The 27,907-nt window shown below is 46.0% G+C and overlaps 1 protein-coding gene across 4 annotated transcripts in view; it reads right to left on the reverse strand.

Annotated features, from left to right (window-relative positions):
• The window catches only part of zmynd10 (zinc finger, MYND-type containing 10), a 75,957-nt gene extending 48,448 nt beyond the window's left edge, over nucleotides 1–27,509 (reverse strand). For 2 of the 4 annotated variants that reach the window (XM_086001352.1, XM_086001351.1), the window contains exons 1-7: nucleotides 26,597–26,686; nucleotides 25,801–25,972; nucleotides 23,013–23,129; nucleotides 19,903–19,956; nucleotides 14,886–15,020; nucleotides 9,197–9,285; nucleotides 3,319–3,422 (exon numbers count right to left, since the gene is read on the reverse strand). In XM_086001352.1, coding sequence (XP_085857478.1) covers nucleotides 3,319–3,422; nucleotides 9,197–9,285; nucleotides 14,886–15,020; nucleotides 19,903–19,956; nucleotides 23,013–23,129; nucleotides 25,801–25,972; nucleotides 26,597–26,652 — 727 coding nt within the window. In that variant the 5' untranslated portion in view covers nucleotides 26,653–26,686. Of the gene's footprint in view, nucleotides 1–3,318; nucleotides 3,423–9,196; nucleotides 9,286–14,885; nucleotides 15,021–19,902; nucleotides 19,957–23,012; nucleotides 23,130–25,800; nucleotides 25,973–26,596; nucleotides 26,706–27,364 lie in introns of those variants that run through there. The other 2 variants (XM_086001355.1, XM_086001354.1) reach the window with 2 other exon arrangements.
• Nucleotides 27,510–27,907: the final 398 nt, after the last annotated feature.

Raw genomic sequence — 27,907 nt, forward strand, 5'->3', positions numbered from 1 at the left:
GCCCCCAACAACCCTAACCCTTCACCCGGCACCTTCCCGTACAAGCGCAGGAGATGCAACACATGCCCTTATACCTCCCCACTGTCCAGGGCCCCAAACACCCCTTCCAGGTGAAACAGTGATTTACTTGTACCTCTTGCAATTAGTATACTGTATTCGCTGCTCACGATGCGGTCTCCTCTACGTTGGGGAGACCAAATGCAGACTGGGTGACCACTTTGGGGAACACCTCCGTTCAGTCCGTAAGGCGGACCCCAAGCTTCCGGTCGCCTGTCACTTTAATTTTCCGCTCCACTCCTCACCGTCCTCGGCCTCTTGCATTGTTCCACGGAAGCTCAGCGTAAGCTCGAGGAACAGCAACTCATCTTTCGATTAGGCACTTTACAGCCCTCTAGACTCAACATAGAGTTCAATTTCAGATCATAACCTCGGTCCCTATCACATTTTTTATCCACACTTTTCGTTTGTGCTTTTTCCCCCTCTCACATGGCAGCTGTCTTTCATTCTGCCAGCGCAATTCACACTCCATCTAGAGCCGTCCTTTGTTTCTTAACCATTACCATCTCCTCTTGCCTTGAATATCTCTTAATGCCTCTTTACAGCAAGAACAGGCTGAAATGATGGGTCTACCAGGGCAGTCCTGTTTGTGGATCTTGGGAAGGAGGTAGAAGTGGGCTGTGTGGGGTTGGGGAACTATGAAGTTGGCGGCCGTGGAGGGAAGATCTCCAGAGGAGATCAGGTCAGTGACAGTCTTGGAAACGGTGGCTTGATGTTCGGTAGTAATTTTTCTTCATCTTCATTTGAGTTTTTTTAATAAAGAATAAGGTTTAATTTTAAAAGCTTTAAGTAATTGTGCTTTACTCATTTATAGTAATCAGAATTTTTATATTTCCTTACAGCTTTAAGAACACAAAAGAAAGCCTGCAAGCGAGTACAAGAATAATGTGTGATAAAAGTGCGAGCAAGAGACCAGAAATAAGTAAAAGGGCAGGTAAGGGGAAAAAAAAAAAGAGACACACACAAACTCATTACAAAACACCATATTTAAGGTTTTCAGAGATCTCTCCAAGTAACAAAGCAGCACTGCCAGAGTTGGAATTCCCCCAATACATTGCTGTCAATTCCTTGCCCTTCCCCTCCCTTCACTTCACTGCTGACAAACACCAGGACCAGTCTCCAGCTAAAAAAGTCTCCAGGATCAGTTGTATTTAAGTTGTGGGCTGAATCCACATTGAGACTCTGGGAGGAGCTCTTCGGCCACTGTGAGAAGGCAATTGAGGATGATTCTTGTGATGACTTTCCCTATGGCAGACAGCAGGGAAACTCCTCTGCAATTACCGCAATCGGACTGGTTACCTTGCTTGAAGATGGTCACAATTACAGCATCTCCGAGATCCCCTGGCATGCTCTCCTCCTTCCAGATAAGAGAAATGAGTTCATGAATTCGCGCCAGTAGTACTTCCCAGCCATGTTTTAGTGCCTCAGCGGAGATTCCATCTGCTCCTGAGGCCTTGTTGTTCTTCAGTTGTCGGATGGCCTATTCAACCTCATGCCGGGCTGCGGTTCTGCGGAGATGGTAGCAGGTAGCATTCTGTGGGATGGAGTTGAGGACACTAGTGTCGAAGACAGAGTCGTGGTTAAGGAGATCTTCGAAGTGCTCCTTCCAGCGGGCACTGACTGCCTCTCTGGCCTTGATGAGTACCTCTCCATTCTTGGCCCGCAGTGGGGAAGGGCCTTGGGTGCTTGGGCTGTAGACGGTCTTGACTGTGCTAAAGAATCCAAGAATCTGAAGGGCACAATGGACATGATCTTCACAGCACGTCAATTACAAGAGAAATGCAAGGAACAGCACCAACCGCTGTACATGGCCTTCTTTGATCTCACAAAGGCCTTCGACACGGTCAACCGTGAGGGATTATGGAGTGTCCTCCTCAAATTCGGCTGCCCTCAAATGTTTGTCACTATCCTCCGCCTGCTTCATGATGACATGCAAGCCATGATCCTGACCAACAGTTCCACCACAGACCCAATTCACGTACGAACCGAGGTCAAGCAAGGCTGTGTCATCGCACCAATGCTCTTCTCGATCTTCCTTGCTGCAATGCTCCATCTCACCCCTCAGTAAGCTCCCCACTGGAGTGGAGCTAATTTACAGAACTAACGGGAAACCGTTCAACCTCCGTCGCCTCCAGTCCAGATCCAAGGTCGTCCCATCCTCTGTCGTCGAATTACAGTATGCAGATGATGCTTGCGTCTGCGCTCACTCAGAGGTCAAACTCCAAACCATCGTCAACACCTTCACCGAAGCGTACGAGAGCATGGGCCTTACACTAAACATCCGTAAGACAAGGTCTTTTACCAACCTGCCCCCGCCACACAGTACTGCCCCCCGATTACCAAAATCCACGACAAGGCCTTGGACAACGTGGACCACTTTCCATACCTCGGGAGCCTACTGTCAACAAGGGCAGACGTCAACAACGAAGTCCAACACCGCCTTCAGTGTGCCAGTGCAGCCTTCGGTCGCCTGAGGAAGAGAGTGTTTGACGACTAGGACCTCAAACCCGGCACTAAGCTCATGGTCTACAGAGCAGCAGTGATACCCGCCCTGCTGTATGCCTCAGAGACATGGACCATGTACAGCAGGCACCTCAAAGCACTGGAGAGGTACCACAAAGATCCTGCAAATCCATTGGCAGGATAGGCGCACCAACGTCAGTGTTCTTGCTCAGGCCAACATCCCCAGCATCGAAGCTTTGACCACGCTCGATCAGCTCCGATGGACGGGTCACATTGTCCGCATGCCCGATACGAGACTCCCAAAACAAGCGCTCTACTCGGAGCTCCGGCACGGCAAGAGAGCCCCAGGTGGGCAGAGGAAACGCTTCAAGGACACCTTCAAAGCCTCCTTGAAAAAGTGTAACGTCCCCACCGACACCTGGGAATCCCTGGCCCAAGACTGCACAAAGTGGAGGAGAAGCATCCAGGAAGATGCCGAACACCTCGAGTCTCTTCGCCAGGAGCAAGCGGAAGCCAAGCACAAACAGCGGAAGGAGCGCACGTCAACCCAAGCACTCCACCCACCCGCCCCTTCAACCACCGTCTGCCCCACCTGTGACAGACTGTTGGTCCCGCATTGGACTAATCAGTCACCTGCGAACTCATTTTTAATGTGGAAGCAAGTCATCCTCGGTTCCGAGGGACTGCCTAAGGAAGGATTTAAGATAGTCAAACAATAAGGAAAAAAACGAACCACTGGCACGTCTTGGATGGTCATAATAACCCACTTTTGTGGCAGCTGAAGCCAGGAACACGTACCTTTGGAATTATATCGACTCCAGGGGCAGTGTTCCACCAGGTGAACCAGCACACAGGGGACGTTGTGCGTGTTCAGCAGCCGTGTCTGGACACACAGTGGCAAGCTGCAGGTAAAGAGAGACAAAGCATAACATAGAGAAACAAGACAACCAAGGTAGCAGGCAGGTATCTCTATTGAAAACCAGAGATTGGCATACAAACTTGCCTATCTCCTTGGGTAAATATCGTCAGAATTTGGCTGGGCTATTCAAATGAAAAGAAAGAACTTGCATTTATGTAAAGGAAGACTTGCATCTATATAGCACCTTTCACGACCTCAGGACGTCCTAAAGCGCTTTACAACCAATGAAGTACTTTTTGAAGTGTCGTCACTGTTGCAATGTAGGAAATGCGGCAGCCAATTTGCGCACAGCAAGGTCCCACAAACAGCAATGTGTTTTAGTGATATAGCAACTTTCACGTCCGCAAGATGTCCCAAAGTGATTCACAGGCAACTAAGTAGTTTTGAAGTGTAGTCATTGTTGTAATGTAGGCATACTCAGCGTCCAATTTGTACGCAACAAGGAGCATTCGTAATAAGGTGGATGAATTAGCTGCGCAGAGGTAAACGAATATGATTTGATTGGGATTACGGAAACATGGCTCCAGGGTGGCCAAGGCTGGGAACTCAACATCCAGGGCTATTCAATATTCAGGAAAGATAGGCAAAAAGGAAAGGGAGGTGGGGTAGCATTGCTGGATAAAGAGGGGATTAACACAATTGTAAGGAAGGATATTAGCTCTGATGATGTGGGATCCGTATGGGTAGAACTGAGAAATACCAAGGGGCAGAAAACATTAGTGGGAGTGGTATATAGACCTCCAAACAGTAATGCAGAGCTTGGGGATGGCATTAAAAGGGAAATTAGAGAAGCAATAAGGGCACAGCAGTCATCATGGGTGACTTTAATCTACATATAGATTGGGCTAACCAAATTAGTAACAATACTCTGGAGGAGGAATTCCTGGAGTGTTTACGGGATGGTTTCCTGGACCAGTATGTCGAGGAACCAACTAGAGATCAGGCCATCTTAGACTGGGTATTATGTAATGAGAAAGGATTAATTAGCAATCTTGTTGTAGGAGGCCCCTTGGGTCGGAGCGATCATAATATGATAGAAGTCTTCATTAAAATGGAGAGTGAAGTAGTTGAATCAGAGACTAGGGTCCTGAATTTAAATAAAGGAAACTATGATGGTATGAGGTGCGAGTTGGGTAGGATTGATTGGGGAATGTCACTCAAAGGGTTGACGGTGGATAGGCAATGGCAAACATTCAAAGACCGCATGGATGAACTACAGAATTTGTTCATCCCAGTTTGGCATAAAAATAAAACAAAAAAGGTGACTCAACTGTGGCTAACAAGGGAAATTAGGGATAGCATAAGATCCAAGGAGAGGACATATAAATTGGCCAGAAAAAGCAGTAAACCTGAGGAATGGGAGCAGTTTAGGATTCAACAAAGGAGGACAAAGGGATTAATTAAGAAGGGGAAATAAAATATGAGAGTAAGCTTGCAGGGAACATAAAAACTGACTGTAAAAGCTTATAGATATGTGAAGAGAAAAAGATTGGTGAAGTCAAGCATAGGTCCCTTGCAGTCAGAATCAGGGGGATTTATAATGGGGAACAAAGAAATGGCAGACCAATTAAATACATATTTTGGTTCTGTCTTCACAAAGGAGGACGCAAATAACCTCCCAGAGATATCGGGGAACATAGGGTCTGATGAAAGGGAGGAACTGAAAGAAATCAGTATTTGTAGGGAAATGGTGTTAGGGAAATTGATGGGATTGAGGGCCAATAAATCCCCAGGGCCTGATAATCTACATCATGGGGTACTTAAGGAAGTGGCACTAGAAATAGTAGATGCATTGCTGATCATCTTCCAACATTCGATGGAATCTGGAACAGTACCCATGGATTGGAGGGTAGCTAATGTTACCCCACTATTCAAAAAAGGTGGTAGAGAGAAAACGGGGAATTACAGACCGGTAAGCCTGACATCGGTAGTGGGGAAAATGCTAGAGTCAATTATAAAAGATGTAATAGCAGAGCACTTGGAAAACAGTGACAGGATCGGACAAAGTCAATATGGGTTTACAAAAAGTAAATCGTGCTTGACTAATCTACTGGAATTTTGAGGGGATGTAACTGGTAAAATAGATAAGGGAGAACCAGTGGATGTGGTGTATTTGGACTTTCAGAAGGCTTTCGATAAGGTCCCGCATAAGAGATTAGCGTGTAAATTTAAGGCACATGGGATTGAGGGCAAGATATTGACTTGGATAGAGAACTGGTTGGCAGACAGAAAGCAAAGAGTTGGAATAAACGGGTCTTTTTCCGAGTGGCAGGCAGTGACTAGTGGGGTACCGCAGGGATCGGTCCTTGGACCCCAGCTATTCACAATATATATTAATGATCTAGACAAGGGAACTAGATGTAATATCTCCAAATTTGCAGACGACACAAAGCTGGGTGGGCGTGTGTGCTGCGAGGAGGATGCCGAGAAACTCCAGGATGATTTGGACAGGTTGGGTGATTGGGCAGAAGCATGGCAGATGCATTATAAACATGGATAAATGCGAGGTTATCCACTTTGGTGTCAAAAACAGGAAGGCAGATTATTATCTGAATGGCAATAGATTGGGAGAAGGGGAAGTGCAACGAGACCTGGGTGTCCTTGTGCACCAGTCACTGAAGGTAAGCATGCAGGTGCAGCAGGCGGTTAAGAAGGCAAATGGTATGTTGGCCTTCGTAGCAAGAGGGTTTGAGTACAGGAACAAGGATGTCTTGCTGCAGTTGTACAGGGCCTTGGTGAGACCACACCTTGAGTATTGTGTGCAGTTTTGGTCGCCTTATCTGAGGAAGGATGTTCTTGCCATGGAGGGAGTTCAGCGAAGATTCACCAGGCTGATACCTGGGATGGCAGGAATGACGTATGAGGAGAGATTGGGCTTATACTCGCTGGAGTTTAGAAGAATGAGAGGGGATCTCATTGAAACTTGTAAAATTCTGACAGGACTGGACAGACTAGATGCAGGAAGGATGTTCCCGATGGTCGGGGAGTCCAGAACCAGGGGTCACAGTCTAAAGATAAGGGGTAAGGGATAAGCCATTTACGACAGAAATGAGGAGGAATTTCTTCACCCAGAGAATGGTGAACCTGTGGAATTCTCTACCACAGAAGGCAGTAGAGGCCAATTCATTAAATATATTCAAGAAGGAGTTGGATATATTTCTTAAGGCTAAAGGGATATGGGGAGAAAGCAGGGACAGGGTACTGAATTTGGATGATCAGCCATGATCGCATTGAATGGCGGAGCAGGCTCGAGGGGCCGAATGGCCTACTCCTGCTCCTATCTTCTATGTTTCTATGTTACAGACAGCAATGAGATAAACAATCAGATAATCTGTTTCATTTGTGTTGGTTGAGGGATTAAGATTGGCCAGGACACCTGACTAACTCTTCGAATAGTGCTATGGAAACTTTTACAACCACCTGAGGGTAGACAGGCTCTTGGTTTAACATATCCCTCCAACAGTGCAGCACTTCCAGGCCTGGAATTCCACCCAACACAATGCTGTCAGCGCGATGCCCTTCCCCTCCCTACACTGCTGACAAAGACCAGGACCTGCCTTCAGCTAAAAGACTTTCCACGGTTAGTATCCCAGCATCCTGACTAAACTTTATCCCTCAACCAACACCTAAAACAGATGATCAGGTCATTTATTTCATTGCTGTTTGTGGGATCTTGCTGTGTGCAAATTGTCTACCACATTTCCTACATTACAACAGTGACTACACTTCAAAAGTAATTGGCTGTAAAGCACTTTGGGATGTCCTGAGGCCATGAAGGGGGCTAAATAAATGCAAGTTCTTTCTTTCTATTTAAGCTAGCCAAATGATCAAGAAAAAACTAGCGCACCACTGGTTAGTCTTGGATGGTCACAATAAGCCAGTTTTGTGGCAGCTAACATCTGGAATATCTACCTGTAGAACTGTATCGACTCCAAGGGCCATTTCCACCAGGTGAACCAGAACGTAGGGAAGCATAAAAAACCCCAACACCAATTCAGATTGCACAGTCAAATTTCAGCAGTTTAGATTTTTTTCAATCACGGAAAGGACTTTAGAAGTTAAGTTAAAGTGTATCCCTCCCCTGTCTTTGATTCAAAATGACATGTCAACTACCCAAAAAGAAAAGATTGTGCTATAATTGCAAATACTTTAATTATTGCAGAAAGAGAATATATGTATATAACAGCAATATATACTGCTTTTAACAAACGTAGTAAAACTCCCAAGGCGCTTCACAGGAGCATTAGCAAACAAAATTTAACACCAAGACACATAAGGAGATATGAGGATAGATCCTTAAAAAAGGAGAGAGAGAGAGATAGAGGTTAAGGGAGGGAATTCCAGAGCTTAGGGCCCAAGCAGCTGAAGGCACGACTGCCAATGGTGTAGTGATGAAAATCGGGAATATGCAATAGATCAGACTTTGAGGAGCGCGGAGATCCCGGCGGGTAATAGGGTAACAGAAACAAAGCTTTAGTCAGAAAAAGTATAGAATGCAACATTCTCATGAGATGCTGCTCACAGCGAGCAGGATGCCCAGCCCCAAACAGGAATAGAATCTAATGATCTTGTGGATTACAATTCAATGAGCTGTGCTTTAAGGGAACAAAATTAAAAAATCTGGGCAATATCAACCAAGTTCTTGTGAACAAATCCACTGCAAAATACTGTTCACAATTTAACAAAAGTGGATGCTAAATTAACAATCTAATTCAAAGAGGCTGTGAGTATAGCTGGTGCATTAAATGGGACTGTCATGCTGCTGTAGGACTGGGGTTAGAGGACCTTGCAGGAATAGTGCAAGGGGCATAGTATTCAACACTTAACCAATACTGGGAGTGCTTCATGGACCTGGGGGCAAAATATGGAATGCTTTCCATTCCAGTATCGATATACCTCATCTGAATAAGCACAAAATTGATGCACTTTTTTCCCAAAAATTACAACGGCCCAGAAATTCCGTCCGCAGCGGGTGGAGGGCTGCGATCCTGAAAAATCTCCGCCTGGACCAGAGGGCTCCCGGGAGGCACAGAATTCCGTTGCTGCACCTCTTCAAACTGCCGGTGTGCAGGGCACGCGGTTCGCCGCGTCCCTGGGATCACCTGGGCCATGGGGAGCCAATCAGAGCAGGGAATCTCCATTCATAGATTTGACAGGAAGACCTGTCAAATCTATGAATAGAGATCAGCCCCAAAACATAAGTAAAACTTCAAATACATTTTTTTTAAAAATCACATTTTTAAAATGACTATAAATTACATAAATAAACTATATTAAACAAAAATTTAAATTTTTGAAAAAAATAAAGTTTTTAATCGGGCTAAAAATAAACTTACCTTTCTTTAAAGTATTTAAGAATGATAAAATCAGTGGAAATTTAAAAAAAACTTTCACCTCTTTGCCTGGTAAAAGCCGGCCTTGCACCCACTTTGCCCAGGCGCAGCTGCTACCGACTTACCTGGACTGCATCAACTGCGAAAAAAACAGAAGTTGCAGCCGTACGCACTGCCTATCCGGCGCAGGCGTTTGACCTGTGAAGCCCTTTCTTCAGAGAACGGAAGTTCCGGTTTCCAGCATAAGCGCGGTGCATGCGTAAAACCGGCACTTCCGTTAGCCTTACGGGTGAGTACACAGCACGTACACACCCGTAGGGAATGGAATTTATGGTCCGATATTTCTTAAATCAGCCTAGTACCATCCATTGTGTAAAACATACTCCATTAACAATCCACCTGCTACAGTGGTCCTGTTACACACCTGTCAATGTGATCAGTTATATAGCGAAGAATGGAAAGAGCCTTCAGTGAGATATCAAATTCCAGCTCCTGACTCTGCTTCTGCAACTCCTTTATAAAACAAAACACATGCACATAACATTTCAACCAACACACGTACCACAACATCTTTGAAGCAGAAAGCCCCACAAACATTCCAGAAACGGCTCCAAGTAATTTCACTCAGTTTTGCTTTGTTCAGAGTTCATCCGGACTCAAGAAATACTATGCTGCATCTATAATTTGTGTACTAGAAGGTGCACGTTGGGGGACAAAATCTGCATCAAAGCTGCACTTGCTTGATCTGATTTCATTAGATAATTACAATTATTAGTAACAATAATTGTAGCAATATGGGCAATAGCTATACTTAACCTGTGGTGTTTCTATAATCTCCCTAGTGTGGCAGGAGAGTGGTGCTCAAGCAGAGGTTTATGCGTACTGGCTTTTCTTTTGTCATGTGCCACCAGTTCTTACCAGACCAGTTAGAGGACCAACAGAAGGTTTTTGTTCTGCTATTCAGGATTGCAGTCCTGAATGCTTTAGGAGGTGCAGAGTTTGCATCTTTTATATGGTCATGTGCTGTCCGCGGCACAAGCATCAAATTGCCGCTACCAACAGCACACTTTCAAGATTAAAACCTGTCTTTAGAGCTGTCGACGTATGGAGTAACCCGATATCAAGGTGCAGTAAATTCGGACTTGGCAGATGCATTTAAAAAGAGGATTAGACAGATTCCCGATTCCAGTAAGGAGAAAAGAATTCAACATTGGTCAGAATGAGTTTTGAAACAGGTTCTGAGTGACAGAAGAAGTTGGGTGACCTCTTTCCTTTCTCATGTTCTTACTTGCCAGATTTAGAACATTGTGCAATTTGGGGTATCAGATTGGGGTATCAGATTAAGAAAGATTTTTATTCTCCATCTACATAAAGTGGTGGACGTATGGGTTACTCCCAGCAAAAGCAGTTCATGCTGTGTCAATTCATAAATCAAAAAAGGTAGGATGAATATCTGATTGCAAAGAGGACTGAAGGTTAAAAATAAAAGTACAGTAGAGAAGATCAAACATTCTCTGCAACCTAATAGTTGTTGAGTTTCTAGGGACATGGAAATGTCTTCTCAATGAAAGTAACCAAAGCTAATGTAGGTTGTAACAGGGTTAGATAGAGAGTGAAATTTTGCTCAATTACCATTGCAAGGAAACATTTTGCATACCGCTCCCTCGGGAGCTGAGCGTGTTAAGTAGAAACCATGACAGGGCAAATGTTACACGGTCTGTGGATGGAATGGGACTGATGGATTGAATGACGTTTTCCCACTCCATGCCGTCATATGTATTTCTAATGTTGTGAATTTATGGTTCGTAGTCATGGAAAAGGAGTTGAGTGCCAACCCTTCCAGCATCTGTGCAACCATTTGACCATTTTATTTTAAAACCAGCATGCTGGGGGTTCTGTAGGGACTAAAAACCAATCCCAGTACTCATACAAACTTGGGAAAAAAGTGAAAACACCTGGCAATTCAAGACATTTCTGTGCTAAAAACGTTTTTGAGTTATCCAATAGTTTGAATTAAGCAGTGTAAATAACATAACAAAGGGGGAAATTAGTGTTAAAAAATTAGAATGAACAAAGTCTTAACTTTGAATTAAGACTAGACTGTAAAGTCATTGCTCAGAAGCAGGAAGTTTCTGTGCAAGGTTTCAAAGTAAGAACAAACTTGCATTTCTATAGCACTTTTCACAACCTCAAATTGTCCCAAAGTGCTTCACAGCCAATGAAGTAGTTTTGAAGTGTAGTCATTGTTGTAATGTAGGGAATCATGCCGATTATGGAGGCCTTGAGTGCAGACCAGGCGCTGTGGACACTGTCTCTGAATCACTGGGAGTCGCCAGGTTGGTTGTGAGGCGCAGGCTGAATAGGGCTTTCTTAGCAGGGTCTTTGAGTGCTCCAGCGTTGATTTTCCTGCGGCATTGCTTCTGTTGCCGCCGCTGTTTTGGGGCTACGTTGATGGCGATGACAGAGCGGATTAGGCAGTGGTCTGTCCAGCAGTCATCAGCTCCTGTCATGCAGACATCCTTGTCGTCCCTCGCTCGGATGATGACGTAGTCCAGCAGATGCAAGTGCTTGGAGCGAGGGTGTTGCCATGAAGCCTTGTACTTGTCTCTTTGACGGAACAAGGTGTTGGTTATGACAAGGCCATGTTCTAAGCATTTAGTTAGGAGGAGGGTACCGTTGGAGTGGCTTCTCCTACCCACTCTCTGCCGATCACGCCTCCCCAGAGGTCTGTGTCCTTTCCAACTCTGGAGTTAAAGTCGCCAAGGAGGATTAGCTCGTCGCCCGTTGGGACTCTGGACAGGGATTGTTCGAGGCTGGAGTAGAATTCCTCTTTGGTCTTGCCTGTGGCTTCCAGTGTTGGGGCATACACACTGATGACCGTAGCGCACTGGTTCCGGGCCAGGATGAGCCGTAGTCATGAGGCGTTCGTTTATTCCACAAGGGGAGTCTCTGAGATGTTCAACTAGCTCATTTTTTAATGGCGAAGCCTACCCCATGGAGGCGGCGTGCTTCTTCAGGTTTGCCTTTCCAGAAGGTGTAATCACCGTTTTGCTCCTTGAGCTGGCATTCCTCTGTCCGCCGGGTCTCACTTAATGTGGCGATGTCTATGTCGAAACGTCTGAGCTCCCGGGCAACGAGAGTACGGCATTCCGGTCTGTCGCTGTTGTCCATGAGGGTCCTGACGTTCCAGGTCCCGAACTTCATTTTAAAGGATGGAAGATGCCTGTGCGTGAATTCTTTTAACGTGGGGTGACCGTTGCACAGCAGCTACCACACGGGCTTGACAGAGCAAGGTCTTGGTCCAATGGCAAGGAGATCCAAGACGATTGGAGACCAGGCTCTGCTACATCAGCCTAGCACACACGCAAACATACTCCTACTGTTCTCCTCCCTCCTTCCCGCAGGTCCTCTCTCCTTCCCGCAGGTCCTCTCTGCCTGGGTTTCATAGGCTGCAGTGTGGTCCTCCAGACCCCGCTGCTGGTCTATGCTCCTGGGCCTCAACTTTGCTGCGGAGCTTGTCCTCGCTCCTGGGCCTCCTCCTCGCTCCTGGTCACTCGACCAGGAAACACTAAGACTGGTTCGACGAGAACGACCAGGAGCTCATTTCTCTTATCTGGAAGGAGAGCATGCCAGGGGATCTCGGACGCCGTAATTATGAACATTTTCAAGAAAGGTGACAAGTCCGATTGCAGTAAATGCAGAGGAGTTTCCCTGCTATCTGCCACAGGGGAAGTCATCGCAATAATCCTCCTCAATCGCCTTCTCCCAGTGGCTGAAGAGCTCCTCCCAGTCGCAATGCGGATTCCGCCCACTAAGGGGCACAATGGACATGATCTTCACCGCGCGTCAGCTACAAGAGAAATACAGGGAACAGCACCAACCGCTGCACATGGCCTTCTTTGAACATACAAAGGCCTTCAACACCGTCAACCATGAGGGATTATGGAGTGTCATCCTCAAATTTGGCTGTCCTCAAAAGTTTGTCACTATCCTCCGCCTGCTTCACGACGACATGAGCAGTGATCCTGACCAACGGCTCCACCACAGACCCAATTCACATACGGACCGGGGTCAAGCAAGGCTGTGTCATCACACCAATGCTCCTCTCGATCTTCCTTGCTGCAATGCTCCATCTCACCCTCAGTGAGCTCCCCGCTGGAGTGGCGCTAATCTACAGAACAAACGGGAAACTGTTCAACCTCTGTCGCCTCCAGTCCAAATCCAAGGTCGTCCCATCCTGTGTCATCGGATCACAGTATGCAGACGACGCTTGCGTCTGCACACACTCGGAAGCCAAACTCCAAACCATCGCCAACACCTTTACCGAAGCGTACGAGAGCATAGGCCTTACACTAAACATCCGTAAGACAAAGGTCCTCTACCAACCTGCCCCCGTCACACAGTACTGCTCACCGATTATCAAAATCCATGATGAGATCTTGGACAACGTGGACCACTTTCCATATCTTGGGAGCCTACTGTCATCAAGGGCAGACGTCAATGACTAAGTCCAACACCGCCTTCAGTGTGCCAGTGAAGCCTGAGGAAGAGAGTGTTTGAAGACCAGGACCTCAAACCTAGCACCAAGCTCATGGTCTACAGAGCAGTAGTGATACGCGCCCTCCTGCGTGCTTCAGAGACATGGACCATGTACAGCAGGCACCTCAAAGCACTGGAGAGGTACCACCAATGCTGCCTCCGCAAGATCCTGCAAATCCATTGGCAGGATAGGCACACCAACGTCAGTGTTCTTGCTCAGGCCAACATCCCCAACATCGAAGCTTTGACTACGTTCAATCAGCTCCGATGGACAGGCCACATCGTCTGCATGCCCGATTCGAGACTCCCAAAACAAGCGCTCTACTCGGAGCTCCGACACAGCAAGAGAGCCCCAGGTGGGCAGAGGAAACGCTTCAAGGACACCCTCAAAGTCTCCTTGAAAAAATGCAACATCCCCACTGACACCTGGGAATCCCTGGCCCAAGACCGCACAAAGCGGAGAAGCATCTGGGAAGGCGCCAACACCTCGAGTCTCTGCGCTTGGCTTCCGCTTGCTCCCGACGAAAACAGTGGAAGGAGCGCACGTCAACCCAAGCACCCCACCCACCCTCCCCTTCAACCACCGTCTGCCCCACTGGTGACAGAGACTGTAGGTCCCGCATTGGGCTCATCAGTCACCTGAGAACTCATTTCTAGTGTGGAAGCAAGTCATCCTCAGTTCCGAGGGACTGCCTAAGAGAGAAGTAGGGAATCGTGGCAACCAATTTGTGCCTAGCAAGGTCCCACAAACAGCAATGAGATAAATGACCAGGTAATCTGTTTTGTTGGGGGCGTTAGTTGAGGGATAAAGCGGTAATCTTCTCCTCTTATTCATGCCACCTGATCTCAGAGGGCAGATGGGACCTCAGTTTAACATCTCATCCAAAAGACGGCATCTTCAACAATGCAATACTCCTTCAGTATGGCACTGAAGGTCAGCCGAGATTATGTGCTCAAGTCCTGGAGTGGGGCTTGAATCCACAATCTTCTGACTCGGAGGCAAGAGTGCTAACTTTGAGCCAAGTCAAACACCTAATAAACTGGGGATACACTAGGGCAATGCCTTATGATAAGAATATAAGAAAAGCTAGGGCTGACAAACAGTCATTAAGCCCATCAAAGCTAATCACTTTAGGACCCATTGCACCAACCAGCTGTATTCTGAAAGTTACTAATGCTTTTGCCTCCAATACCCTACGTGGCAATTTATTCCAAATACTGATCAGTCGATGAAGAAATTCATCCTGATTTACTCTAAGTTAATATTTGGGTTTACCACTTATAATATATTATATACCTCAGTATGGTCCCTTCCACATCCTCATGCATTCCTCTGAAAGTCCTGTACCCAATTTAAAAAGGAACTTACCACAGGGTAGCTAAGTTTCCAATCAGGACAACCACCACCTTAGTCTTTTTAACGGCACACAATGTTTCATTGCTTAAGGTCTGTATCCCAGTGCCAAGACCAACTGCCAAAGCAATATACTCCCACATCTGGCTGTAGAAATACATGAATATGATCTAACCACATTGGGATGCCATAGCAACAGTGGCTTAGCTCTATGTCGTACCCCTAGGAATGCTGGCGATGATTTATCCAGTTCCTGCTTTTCACAGCCATCACTTTGTGCAGCCATCAGGGTCACCTTTCGATGGCAGTAATCAGCGAGGTCCAGCACCGCCTCCTCTGCAGACTCGCACACATCCTGCAGACACGACATTAAAAAGACAGTCGGTTGGTTGAAAAGACCTGTATAGGCCAACTACTGTATTAAGCCCAAAACAGAGCTCAGTGGATGAATACCCCATCTGTTGCCGTGCGAAGACCGAACAGATTAGAAATGTCCCAGGTTTGATCCTTGGACTGTGGTGTGTTTGCCAACTCATACTTAATTTTTTTTTTTTTTTTTTATAAATACCTTGGACTAGAAATTACTGTTACTAATGATACCAAGTTAGTAATTACTGTTAGTAATGCATTGGAATACTTTATGCATTTGTATAGCATTCCTCCGTCTTCCATTTTGGCAGAGCATTAACCCATTTCAAATAAATGGGATAACACTTGCTTTAAAATGGTGGACAACGGGAATTTCAGATGAACATCAAGTATTTGGCTGCTAATACGGTGTGAATGGCGAATTCTAGGCTATTGTTTCACTTAGTATTAACAAGTCTGAGAAATGGCAGAACAAAAAAACTTTTAAAGAACTGTTTGCCTAACCACACTACATTCAGTAAGAGGAACACCAGTAAAGCACAACAGGAGGGATGAACAGTTTACGTAGTTATCCGAATGACAACATTGTGTCACCTGACAAACCAGGCCTTCAGCAGGCTGCTAGTGAGTGAAGAACATTAATGATTTCCTTACAGAAACTCATTATCATTTACATATGGGGAGGGGGGGGGTGGGAGGAAGAAAGAAAGAAAGGGAAAATAACAAGGATTCTTCCCTCTGCAGAAATGTTCTTAAATGTTTCAGTGGGAACCTAAGAATTAAGAGCAGGGGCAGGCACTACGGCCCTTTGAGACTGGTCCGCCATTCAATAAGCTCATGGCTGATCTTTGACCTCAACTCCACTTTTCTGCCCGATCCCCATATCTCTGGATTACCCGAGAGTCCAAAAGTCTATCTCAGCCTTGAATATACTCAATGACTCAGCATCCACAGTCCTTTTGGGTAGAGAATTCCAAAGATTCACAACTCTGAGCGAAGAAATTCCTCCTCATCTCAGTCTTAAATGGCTGACCCCTTATCCTGAGACTATGCCCCCTAGTTTTAGACTCTCCAGCCAGGGGATACAGCCTCTCAGCATCTAGCCTGTCAATCCCCCTCAGAACCTTATATGTTTCAATGAGATCATCTCTCATTCTTCTAAACTCCAGAGAGTGTAGGTCCAGAGAGTGTAGGTCCAATCTACTCAATCTCTCCTCGTAGGACAATCCTCTCATCCCAGGGATCAATCTCGTGAACCTTCGTTGTACTGCCTCTACGACATGTATGTCTTTTCTCATATATGGAGACCAAAACTGTGCACAGTACTCCAAAGCCCTGTATAATTGCAGCAAGACATCCTTAGTCTTATGCTCCATACCCTCTTACAATAAAGGCCAACATGCCATTTGCCTTCCTAATTGCTTGCTGTATAAGAGTACGAGTTTGGTGGTAACCTGCAATTTTGCAAACTATAATTGATCACTATTTTATTATAGAAGGAAAGCAAAAGAAAATGTTTGCTAAATGTCCCGTGACTTTGCCTTAGGATGAGAAATTTACAGAGAGGCCAGATTTCATAAGACTGCTCACCCGAGATGGAGTAACAGCTTCAGATACATTTTCAGCACGGTTGGACTTCATTTGAATATAACCCTGTGAAGCAGATGCCTCACTTTGGTAGAATTACTCTCTTTAAAAAAAAAAAAGCCAAAATTTATTTTCATTTGGTTAATGAATGTCTCCTTAGCAAGAGTCCAAAGATGTGCGGGTTAGGTTGATTGGCTATGATAAAATTGACCCTTAGTGTTAGGGGGATTAAATACGTGGGGTTACGGGGATCGGGTGGGATATGTGTCGGTGCAGGCTCGATGGGCCGAAATGGCCTCTATCTGCACTGGGGTTTCTGTGATTTCTGTGATTCTGTGAAGAGCAAATTGTACCAAAGATGGATGCCTAACTCAGTGGTTTGCTGGGCTATAAAAAGGTCAAAGTTCAACCTTGACAGGCATTTGCACTCGGGCATCCACAGACAATGAAATGCTTCAACACTTCAGGGATCACCTGCAAATGGTCAGTGTTTTCACAAGGGTGCAATTGGTAATGGGGAGGTGAATCGGAACAGAAGAACAGGAATTGTGACAAATAGTAACATTTCTGTCTTCATTTCATACCATTTTGAATTAATTAGAGTTGTCCTCCCTCATTATGTTACAAAGTGGAGAATAAAAAAAGGAAGGTTGTCTATGAGAACCAGCCAAGGTGGATTGATCTGGAAATTATTCAACATAAAGGATTTTTTGTATAGGCATATTTTGAACTGTTTGTTAGGACATCAGATGATGGGACTGAGATTATGTGATCTTTTGGAATTCTATGCAATAGTCCCTATGCATTGTGTCTTTGGTCAATGGTGATTAATAGCATTTCCCCCCCCCCGCAGAGACCCTTAAAAAAAGCGCAAGGGCATTCCTGATCTGGAAACAGCAACAGAACTCGAGAGCAAGAAAGCAGCTCTACAGATGCCTGAAGGCCGAGGTCCAACAAAAAACTCGTGACCTAAAGAACAGATGGTGGGTGGAGAAAGCACAGGAGATCCAGCAGCTAGCCGACAACCACGACGTGCGTGGATTCTTTAGCGCAGTCAAGACCACCTACGGCCCAAGCACCCAAGGACCTACCCCACTGCAGGCCAAGAACGAAGAGGTACCCATCAAGGACAGGGAGGCAGTCAGTGCCCGCTGGAAAGAGCACTTCGAAGATCTCCTTAACCGAGAGTCTGTCTTCGACGCGAGTGTCCTCAACTCCATCCCGCAGCATGCTGCCCGCCACCATCTCAGCACAACCCCAGCCTGGCATGAGGTTGAAAAGGCCATCCGACAACTGAGAACAAGGCCTCAGGAGCAGATGGAATCCCTGCCGAGGCACTAAAGCATGGCGGCAAAGCACTACTGGCGTGAACTGATTTCTCTTATCTGGAAGGAGGAGAGCGTGCCAGGAGATCTCAGAGATGCCGTAATTGTGACCATCTTCAAGAAAGGTGACAAGTCCGATGGCGGTAATTACAGAGGAGTTTCCCTGCTGTCTGCCACAGGGAAAGTCAGCGCAAGAATCCTCCCGAATCGCCTTCTCCCAGTGGCTGAAGAGCTCCTCCCAGAGTTGCAATGCGGATACCACCCACCACGGGGCACAATGGACATGATCTTCACCGCGCACCAATTACAAGAGAAATGCAGGGAACAGCACCAACCACTGTACATGGCCTTCTTTGCCCACACAAAGGTCTTTGACACTGTCAACCGTGACGGATTATGGAGTGTCCTCCTCAAATTCAGCTGCCCTCAAAAGTTTGTCACCATCCTCCGCCTGCTTCACAACGACATGCAAGCCGTGATCCTGACCAACAGTTCCACCACAGACCCAATTCACGTACGGACCGGGGTCAAGCAAGGCTGTGTCATCGCACCAACGCTCTTCTCGATCTTCCTTGCTGCAATGCTCCATCTCACCCTCAGTAAGCTCCCCGCTGGAGTGGAGCTAATTTACAGAACAAACTGGAAACTGTTCAACCTCCGTCGCCTCCAGTCCAGATCCAAGGTCGTCCCATCCTCTGTCATCGAATTACAGTTTGCAGACGCGCTTGCCTCTGCGCACAGAGGTCAAACTCCAAACCATCGTTAATACCTTCACCAAAGCGTATGAGAGCATGGGCCTTACACTAAACATCCGTAAGACAAAAGGTCCTCTACCAACCTGCCCCTGCCACACAGTACTGCCCCCCGATTATCAAAATCCACGACAAGGCCTTGGACAACGTGGACCACTTTCCATCCCTCGGGAGCCTACTGTCAACAAGGGCAGACGTCGATGACTAAGTCCAACACTGCCTTCAGTGAGCCAGTGCACCCTTTGGTCACTTGAGGAAGTGTGTGTTTGAAGACCAGGACCTCAAACCCGGCACCAAGCTCATGGCCTACAGAGCAGTAGCGATACCTGCCCTCCTGTATGCTTCAGAGACATGAACCATGTACAGTAGGCACCTCAAATAACTGGAGAGGTACCACCAACACTGCCTCCGCAAGATCCTGCAAATCCATTGGCAGGATAGGCGCACTAACGTCAGTGTTCTCGCTCAGGACAACATCCCCAGCATCAAAGCTTTGACCACGACGGGTCACATCATCCACATGCCCGATACGAGACTCCCAAAACAAGCGCTCTACTCGGAGCTCCAACACGGCAAGAGAGCCCGAGGTGGGCAGGGGAAACGCTTCAAAACACCCTCAAAGCCTCCTTGAAAAAGTGCAACATCTCCACCGACACCTGGGAATCCCTGGACCAAGACCGCACAAAGTGGAGGCGAAGCATCCGGGAAGGTGCCGAATACCTAGAGTCTCTTCGCCGGGAGCAAGCGTAAGCAAGGAGCGCACGTCAACCCAAGCACCCCACCCACCCGCCCCTTCAACCAGCATCTGTCCCACCTGTGACAGAGACTGTAGGTCCTGCATTGGACTCATCAGTCACCTGAGAACTCATTTTTAATGTGGAAGCAAGTCATCCTCGGTTCCGAGGGACTGCCTAAGAAGACGACGACTACAAAATGGAGAACAAAAAGGTAGGTTGTCTATGAGAACCAGCCAAGGTTGATTGATCTGGAAATTATTCAAAAGGATTTTTTTTTTTTTTTTTATATATAAATAGGCATACTTTGAATTGTTTGTTAGGGCATTAAATGATGGGACTGGAGGTGATGTGATCTCATTGGAATTCTATGCAATAGTCCCTATGCATTGCATCTTTGGTCAATGGTGATTAATACCATTTCTTCCCCCCCCCCCCCCCCACAGAATTGAAATGTGCAACACACCTACCTTGTGGTAAAAGATAGTCTCTAGGAGGTTAATTATGGTTGCTTCATGATGAATCTATGCAGGAAAAAGGAAACTGTCACAAACTAAGTTCACCCAATCCAGGGAGATACAGTGTTAACATGAACATTGTCAGTAAGGAATACCACATGACATGCAAACCTTTTTCTGTATGAAGAATTAATACATTTATACCTTGTTGAAAACAATAAATGATATTTGAGGAGTTGTCTGTCCTCGGTTTCAATGTCAGCCCAATACATCTGCAATGCTGTCAATTTCCATGTTGTGATGATGGAAACCCAGTTTACATTCAAGGAGTGATACCAGGGTGAAACCAGGTTTAGGATGCATCTACACTATGCACATCAAACAGCAAACAAACCTTCTCGACTCCATAGTCGGTACAGATCACACCTCTTTCATACAGATTCTTAGTTTCTCATTGCAAAGCTTAATTGACAGATTATGTGATGATGTCATCTTGTTACAAGGTTATGCGTGAAAGGAAATATAAACTTACAACCCAAACTGCCCAACACGGTGATAAGTGATCTGCAGTTCAACAGTGTGAGGTTTCATTTTTGAGTTCCCAGTGTGATGGGGGATATCATTGATCTGACTGTTCACACTCCAGCTTCAAAACTTTATCGCAGTGAAACGGGGACCACTGTGCTATAATAGTACAGCTACGTAAACATACCCATAAATTATACAATCTTCTGTACAAGCCAGCAGCTGAAAACTCTGAAATAAGTACAAAATTCTCAAGTGAACAAGTCAGTGCATTAATTGTGAGTCAGTGTGGTGTTTTGCTACATGTGAATGAGTGGCTGTAACTCGCAGTAGTGCATTAAGTAAATTGTTTAATCTACAATTACTTGGGCGGCCTAAATTACAACTTGTAGTTGCACCAGCAGGACACAAAAAGCAGGACAAATCCAATCCGGCCAATTACAGCCCCATCAGTCTACTCTCAATCATCAGCAAAGTGATGGAAGGTGTCATCAACAGGGCTAGCAAGCGGCACTTACTCACCAATAACATGCTCACTGATGCCCAGTTTGGGTTCCACCAGGACCACTCAGCTCCTGACCTCATTACGGCCTTGGTCCAAACATGGACAAAGGAGCTGAATTCCAGAGGCGAGGCGAGAGCGAATGCCCTTGACATCAAGGCAGCATTTGACCGAGTCTGGCATCAAGGAGCCCTAGTAAAACTGAAGTCAGTGGGAATCAGGGGAAAGACTCTCCAGTGGCTGGAGTCATACCTAGCACAAAGGAAGATGGTTGTGGTGGTTGAAGGTCAATCATCACAGCCCCAGGGCATTACTGCAGGAGTTCCTCAGGGCAATGTCCTAGGCCCAACCATCTTCAGCTGCTTCATTAATGACCTACCCTCCAACAGAAGGTCAGAAATGGGGATGTTCGCTGATGACTGCACAGTGTTCAGCACCATTCACAACTCCTCAGATAATGAAGCAGTCCATGCCCGCATGCAACAAGACCTGGACAATGTTCAGGCTTGGGCTGATAAGTGGCAGGTAACATTTGCGCCACAGAAGTGCCAGGCAATGACCATCTCCAACAAGCGAGAGTCTAACCACTGCCCCTTGACACTCAAAAGGCATTACCATCGCCGAATCTCCCAACATCAACATCCTGGGGGCCACCATTGACCAGAAACTTAACTGGACCAGCCACATAAATACTGTGGCAACAAGAGCAGGTCAGAAGCTAGGTATTCTGCGGTGTGTGTCTCACCTCCTGACTCCCCAAAGCCTTTGCACTATCTACAAGGCACAAGTAAGGAGTGTGATGGAATACTCCACTTGCCTGGATGAGTGCAGCTCCAACACTCAAGAAGCTCAACACCATCCAGGACAAAGCAGCCCACCTGGTTGGCACCCCATCCACCACCTTAAACATTCACTCCCTCCACCACCGGCGTACCGTGGCTGCAGTGTGCGCCATCTACAAGATGCACTGCAGCAACTCGCCAAGGCTTCTTCGGCAGCACCTCCCAAACCTGTGGCCTCTTCCACCTAGAAGGACAAGGGCAGCAGGCACATGGGAACACCACCACCTCCAAGTTCCCCTCCAAGTCGCACACCATCCTTACTTAGAACTATATCGTCGATCCTTCATCGTCGCTGGATCAAAATCCTGGAACTCCCTACCAAACAGCACTGTGGGAGTAACTTCACCACATGAACTGCAGCGGTTCAAGAAGGCAGCTCACCACCACCTTCTCAAGGGCAATTAGAGATGGGCAATAAATGTTGGCCTTACCAGTGACGCCCACATCCCATAAACTAAAAAAAAAGCATAGAAGTCATTCCTCAGTTTGTAGTCATCATTTTTGTAAAACACCTTCAAATCAAACTAGCGTGCAAATCATACCCTTACATTTTGAGAAACATATTATTCACCTTGTAGGGTATTCTTCGCAGTCTGCTACTCCGTCATAAAGCCCCGAGACATGCACCAGTTCATTTGGAACTGAAGCTTTACTGAAACTGACTAACCAAAAAACACCCCACATCCCCGCAGTCAAGTTGGATCAGGAGGATGTAGAACACTAGATGTAAGAGATTATCATGCACAGCAGACAAATCGGGTAGACAATGTGACCATTACTCCATGGGGCCGACAACATTGGTGCCTGTAGTGCTGATGCAAACCTGTTCTTTAAAGGGGGACGCATTAAACCCAGTATCATAGGAGTATTTTACGCAGTACTACATGCAGAGTAGGAGTCCTGTACCCAATATTATTATACAGTGTAGGTATGTTGTATCTTGAACATTATATACAATGTAGGAGCATTTTCATACAATGACCTGTTTTAATATAATAGAGTGCAGTTTTATGTGCAGTGCAGGAGTGTTATATCATCCAAGAAGGAACTTTTTCCTGCTTCCAAACTAAAAGCTTCCATTTTCTCACCCTGAAATCTGGATGAAAGTGGAAGTGGAACAAGCCTCCTGGTGTTTGGTTTATAGCTACATTTTCCTGCAGCAGCTTTGGAAAAGGACAGATCTAAATTGATACAGACAAGATTCCATCCATTGACTATGACTGGGAAGTATTCTGGCAGACTGTTTGACTCACCACGATATATATGGGGAATGTGCTCTTAGGGGTGAAATCCTGGAGCTGACACAACACAGGAAACACCTTCTGCTTCCAGACTTCTACAGCAATGAGTTCATGAATCAGTGTGGGGACCTGCAATGAAATCAAGATATAAATGACAGCTATAAAATCCCACAGGAACACTCAATTCAGTATACAGTGCAAGGATTCAGCAGCAAGAAGGCTATGTATTAAAGAAGCTATGCACCATAATTCAAATTACAACAGGGCAGCAATCTGGAATCTTAATTTGGTATCAGCAGACAGTGCCTTTCTGCCCACTGATATTGGTCAGTCACCACCCCTGCTATTTTCAAGACTGGCGATAAGGCCTGAACTTACAAATCAATTCACAGCTGGTGATATTTAGGTATTTTAACACCTGAAGTAACCCACAGTGCTGCTGACAGCAAGGGTTAGTCAAGATCCTGGGCCCAGCAGACAAGCATTCCTTTTTTTGGAGAGGGGGAGGGAGGGGTGGCAGAATAATGGAACGTTGTCCTTGATTTTGGCAACACATCAGAAAACAGAATACAGGCCTTTGCAAATGGGCTGATCAGTAAACCTATCCTCTTGCTATCTAGATGCTGTGTAAGCATTTCTCTTTAGAACAGTTACCTCTTCCTAACATTGCCAGGACTAATTTTTTAGGATCAGGACTCCTTGCAGTTACCCTATCTTGCCCTGCATTTAGTATGGCAGGGAACCATAAGCATTTCTTCTTGATTTTCATTTGATTCTTGCAGTCTTTCTACCCTCCTCCTGGGTCATTAGCCAGTCACCTATGTATTTTTTTTATTTTTTATAAAGTATCCTGTATTTTCTGTTTAGAAAAAAAATCACAGTTGATTAATAGAAAAACATGGAACTTGAAATAAAAACAGAAAAAAATAGAAATACACAGATTTGATCAAAGAAGAGTCCCGACCTGAATTATTAACCTATCTCTCTTTTAAACGCAAATGGAGGTACTAGGTATTTCCAGATTTTGTTTTTATTCATTGTGTTGCTGGACAAGATGGATAGGGAACATTCCGACACAAGAGTCTTTTCTATCAAAGGGGACTATGTTAGGCTGGATTCACTGCATACAAGCTCTTGTAAATGGGTCAGAGATTAAGTATTATCAGGCTACCATCATGCCAATAGTTCCACAGTAATGGTGTAAAAAGAAAAGACAGACTTGCATTTATATTGCGCCTTCCACGACCACCGGACATCCCAAAGTGCTTTACAGCCAATGAAGTACTTTTTGAAGTGTAGTCAATGTTATAATGTGGCAGCCAATTTGCGCACAGCAAGCTCCCACAAACAGCAATGTGATAACGACCAGATAATCTGTTTTAGCGATGCATGATTGAGGGATAAATATTGGCCAGGACACCGGGGAGAACTCCCCTGCTCTTCTTCGAAATAGTGCCATGGGATCTTTTACATCCACCTGAGAGCAGACGGGACCTCGATTTTAGCGTCTCTTCTGAAAGACAGCACCTCAGACAGTGCAGCACTCCCTCAGCACTGCACTGGAGTGTCAGCCTAGATTTTTTGTGCTCACGTCTCTGGAGTGGGACTTGAACCCACAACTTCCTGACTCGGGAGGAGAGGGTGCTACCAGTGAGCCAAGGCTGACACTAACATTACTAACAGGGTTGTACTGAGTGCAGTCCAGTACAAGGCACTCCTAGATTTGATTACATTTTGTATACCAGTTAGGTTTTCAAACACCTCTCCATGGGGAACACCTGCAAATATTAGTATGCTTCTGGGGACCTCTTGTCCCAACTTCTGAAAGATACTGACAGCTACCCAAATGAAAACAATGCTATTACTGCAGCTTGTTTTTAAATAGAATACAGCAATGGAAACAATATGCTCATAAGTCGATAGTACAGAAATCAGATGACCACAAATTCCCTCACCAAACCACAGGCGTCCAAGCATCCTAGTTTAAAACTTATTTTGTATAGCATGCAACCACACAATTTGGTTGAGAAGTGAGGAATTCCAGGGCCAAAGGTTATATCCACCAAGGCAACAAGCCAGTCAAGTGGCTCAGAATGAAACCCAGAAACCTCCATGTTGGCTCAAGGACATGAGATCCATTGATAGCTGCATGACTGGAGGAGTTTAGAATGGGATTTCCGGGAGTGCTGCCACAACAGCTATGTCTCAATTGTCAAATTAGATTTCATTTCCATATTGTGTGTAAACACGCCCCCCCCCCTGCCCCGAACCAGCAAGCTGCCTTAGAGCGTTGATTTGGCTGCATGGACAATGGCTCAAAATGACTCCGGCCTCGATGTGCTCATGCAGTTCCAATGGGTGAGTGGCAGGCGCCCATTGTGCACCCCCAGTGAATGCAGACTGTAAGGCGGCATTCACAGCTGAGCCTGACTGCATCCTCACTCAACATTCACACGTGCACATTCCAGCAGGGGGCACAGGAAGGTAATCATAAGCAAGAACCCGAGCTGAGAACCATAACTGAACCAACTGCTGCCAATGCCAAGATCACCTAATTCAGCACAGGCTAGGAAAGGAACCTGTACTTCACTGGACAGTGCATTTACCCAGTGAGTCAAGACAACCACTTCATGCTCATATTTTCTCTCCTTTGTATTTTCTCTTCACGTACTTTTTTTCTGTCCAGATTTCCCAACATTGTTGCAGACAGTATGCAGACGAGACAGGTTATTCAATACTTTACACAAAATACCAACAGAAGCAGATTAGTATAACAGACTAAACGCTATTACTGGATTACATTTCTCCCAATGATCCTCAAAGGTATATAGCAACATTGCCGGCATTCCTGAAGAAGAACAGTCTCCAATGCACAATAGGCAGCTGTCTGTGAGACTGCTGCACTTAGATGAGATGTTATGCAGGCAGTTGTCTCAATAACTGCTGTAGTTGGGGAAGATAATGACAGACATCTGTAAGGAGAGATGGAATGAGTGCTTTAGAAATACAACCGAAGGTCACAATTATAGTAGTACAGTACTGAGCAACTCCTGACCAAAAAGCTTTAGGCTGAGTTAATGGAGGAAATGCAGGTTTACTGATTTTTTTAAAAATTCCAAATGCAAACATTTCAGTCTATACAGTCTGTGCTCCTCTGAACTCTGCTCCCTGGTTCCATTTTCTGCTCCAACTACAAGGTCCTATAAACTCTTCCTGCTCACTGTAGGGTTGCCAACTCTGGTTGGATGTGTCCCTGGAGGTTTCATCACATGACCTCCCGTCTCCAACTGCCCCGCCTCCATGCTCCTACCATTGGTCGCCTAACATGTCCAACAATTCGAATGAGGAACCTGAATGATCCAAGACACTGGTATTATACAGGCAACTCAAATAATTAAGCAAAGCAGCAGTACAAAATAAAAAGAAACAAAGAGCTAATGCTGGACATCTGAAATGCTGGAAAGACACAACAAGTCCACCAACATCTGTAACAAGAACAGACAGGTTAGTGTTTCAGGTGCACACCCATTGTCAGAATCTGACAGTCTATACCCAAGACGTTAATTTGTCATTTCGCTTTAATAAAAAATCTCTACCTTCCCATGAGAGTAAATGTGTTCCTTGACAAATTCATCCTGGTTGGTAGTGGCATTGATGATGGCCTGCATATTCAGCTTCTCGATGTACTCATGCTGTCTGAACCACCTGTGAACAATCAGAACATTTAGTAAAAATCAAAATCAGAGGCAAGTGTTAGGGAAGACAGACAGAAAGAAAAAAAGAGATGGGTAGAAGAGGGAAACAGGAAGGTCACAGGTGACATCTTGAGGGCACTGGCTGTGGTATCAGGAGTGCAAAGCATTGAGTGCATGAACTTGACATCATTTGAGAACATTACAGATTTACAAGACATTAAAAGCAGCACCTCAAGTGGATAGGGTCATAAAAAGGCAACTTGAATACTTAATTGTATGGCAAGAAGTAAAGAATATAAAGTCAAGACACAATGGTGAATCTGTACAAAGCCGTATTCAGGCCATATTTAGAGTACTGAATGCAGTTCTGGACCCTCCCAGCCCCGCTCCCCGGGGGCTCTCCACATCAAACCCCCCCCCAACCGCTGGGGGCTCTCCACATCAACCACCCCCCCGGCTCCCCGCAGCCCAGGGGCTCTCCACATCAACCCCCCCAGGGGCTCTCCACATCAACCCCACCCCCCAGGGGCTCTCCACATCAACCCCCCCCCCAGGGGCTCTCCACATCAACCCACCCCCCCCCGGGGGGGCTCTCCACATCAACCCACCCCCCCCCCCCCGGGGGGCTCTCCACATCAACCCACCGCCCCCCCCCGGGGGGGCTCTCACCGGGCAGAGCCGATGTCTTTGAGCGGGAAGTCCTGCAGACTCTGTGTGTAGCCCGCGGACTCCGCCGGCAGGAGCACAACCTGCATCGCCGCCATGTCCCACAGTCGCCGTCGCCGCTGAGCAGGGTTCCTATAGCAACCGACACACCGCACCGCGCATGCGCAACCAGAGGGCGGGGTAACACTCTCGCAGGCAGTCAATGGGAGAAGAGAGTAATCTGGAGGGCGATACTTTAATTCGTAAAATAGATTTTTCAGTTAATATATTCGAATAATGTGTTTGCTGATAAATTAATGAGCCACAAACATAGGTGGGAAAGCAAATTGTGTGGAAGGTGCAAAGAATCTCCAAAGGGATATTGATAGGCTAAGTGAGTGGGCAAAAATCTGGCAGATGGAGTTTAATATGGGAAAATGCTAGGTTATCCACTTTGGTAAGAAAAATAAAAAAGCAAATTATTATTTAGATGGGGAGAGATTACAAAATGCTGAGGTACAAAGGAATCTTGAGGTCCTTGTACATGAATCACAAAGTTAGCATGCA

The sequence above is a fragment of the Somniosus microcephalus genome, chromosome 11 (assembly GCF_052327205.1).
Source record: "Somniosus microcephalus isolate GS21.2 chromosome 11, FLI_Smic_1.0, whole genome shotgun sequence".
NCBI lineage: Eukaryota > Metazoa > Chordata > Chondrichthyes > Squaliformes > Somniosidae > Somniosus > Somniosus microcephalus.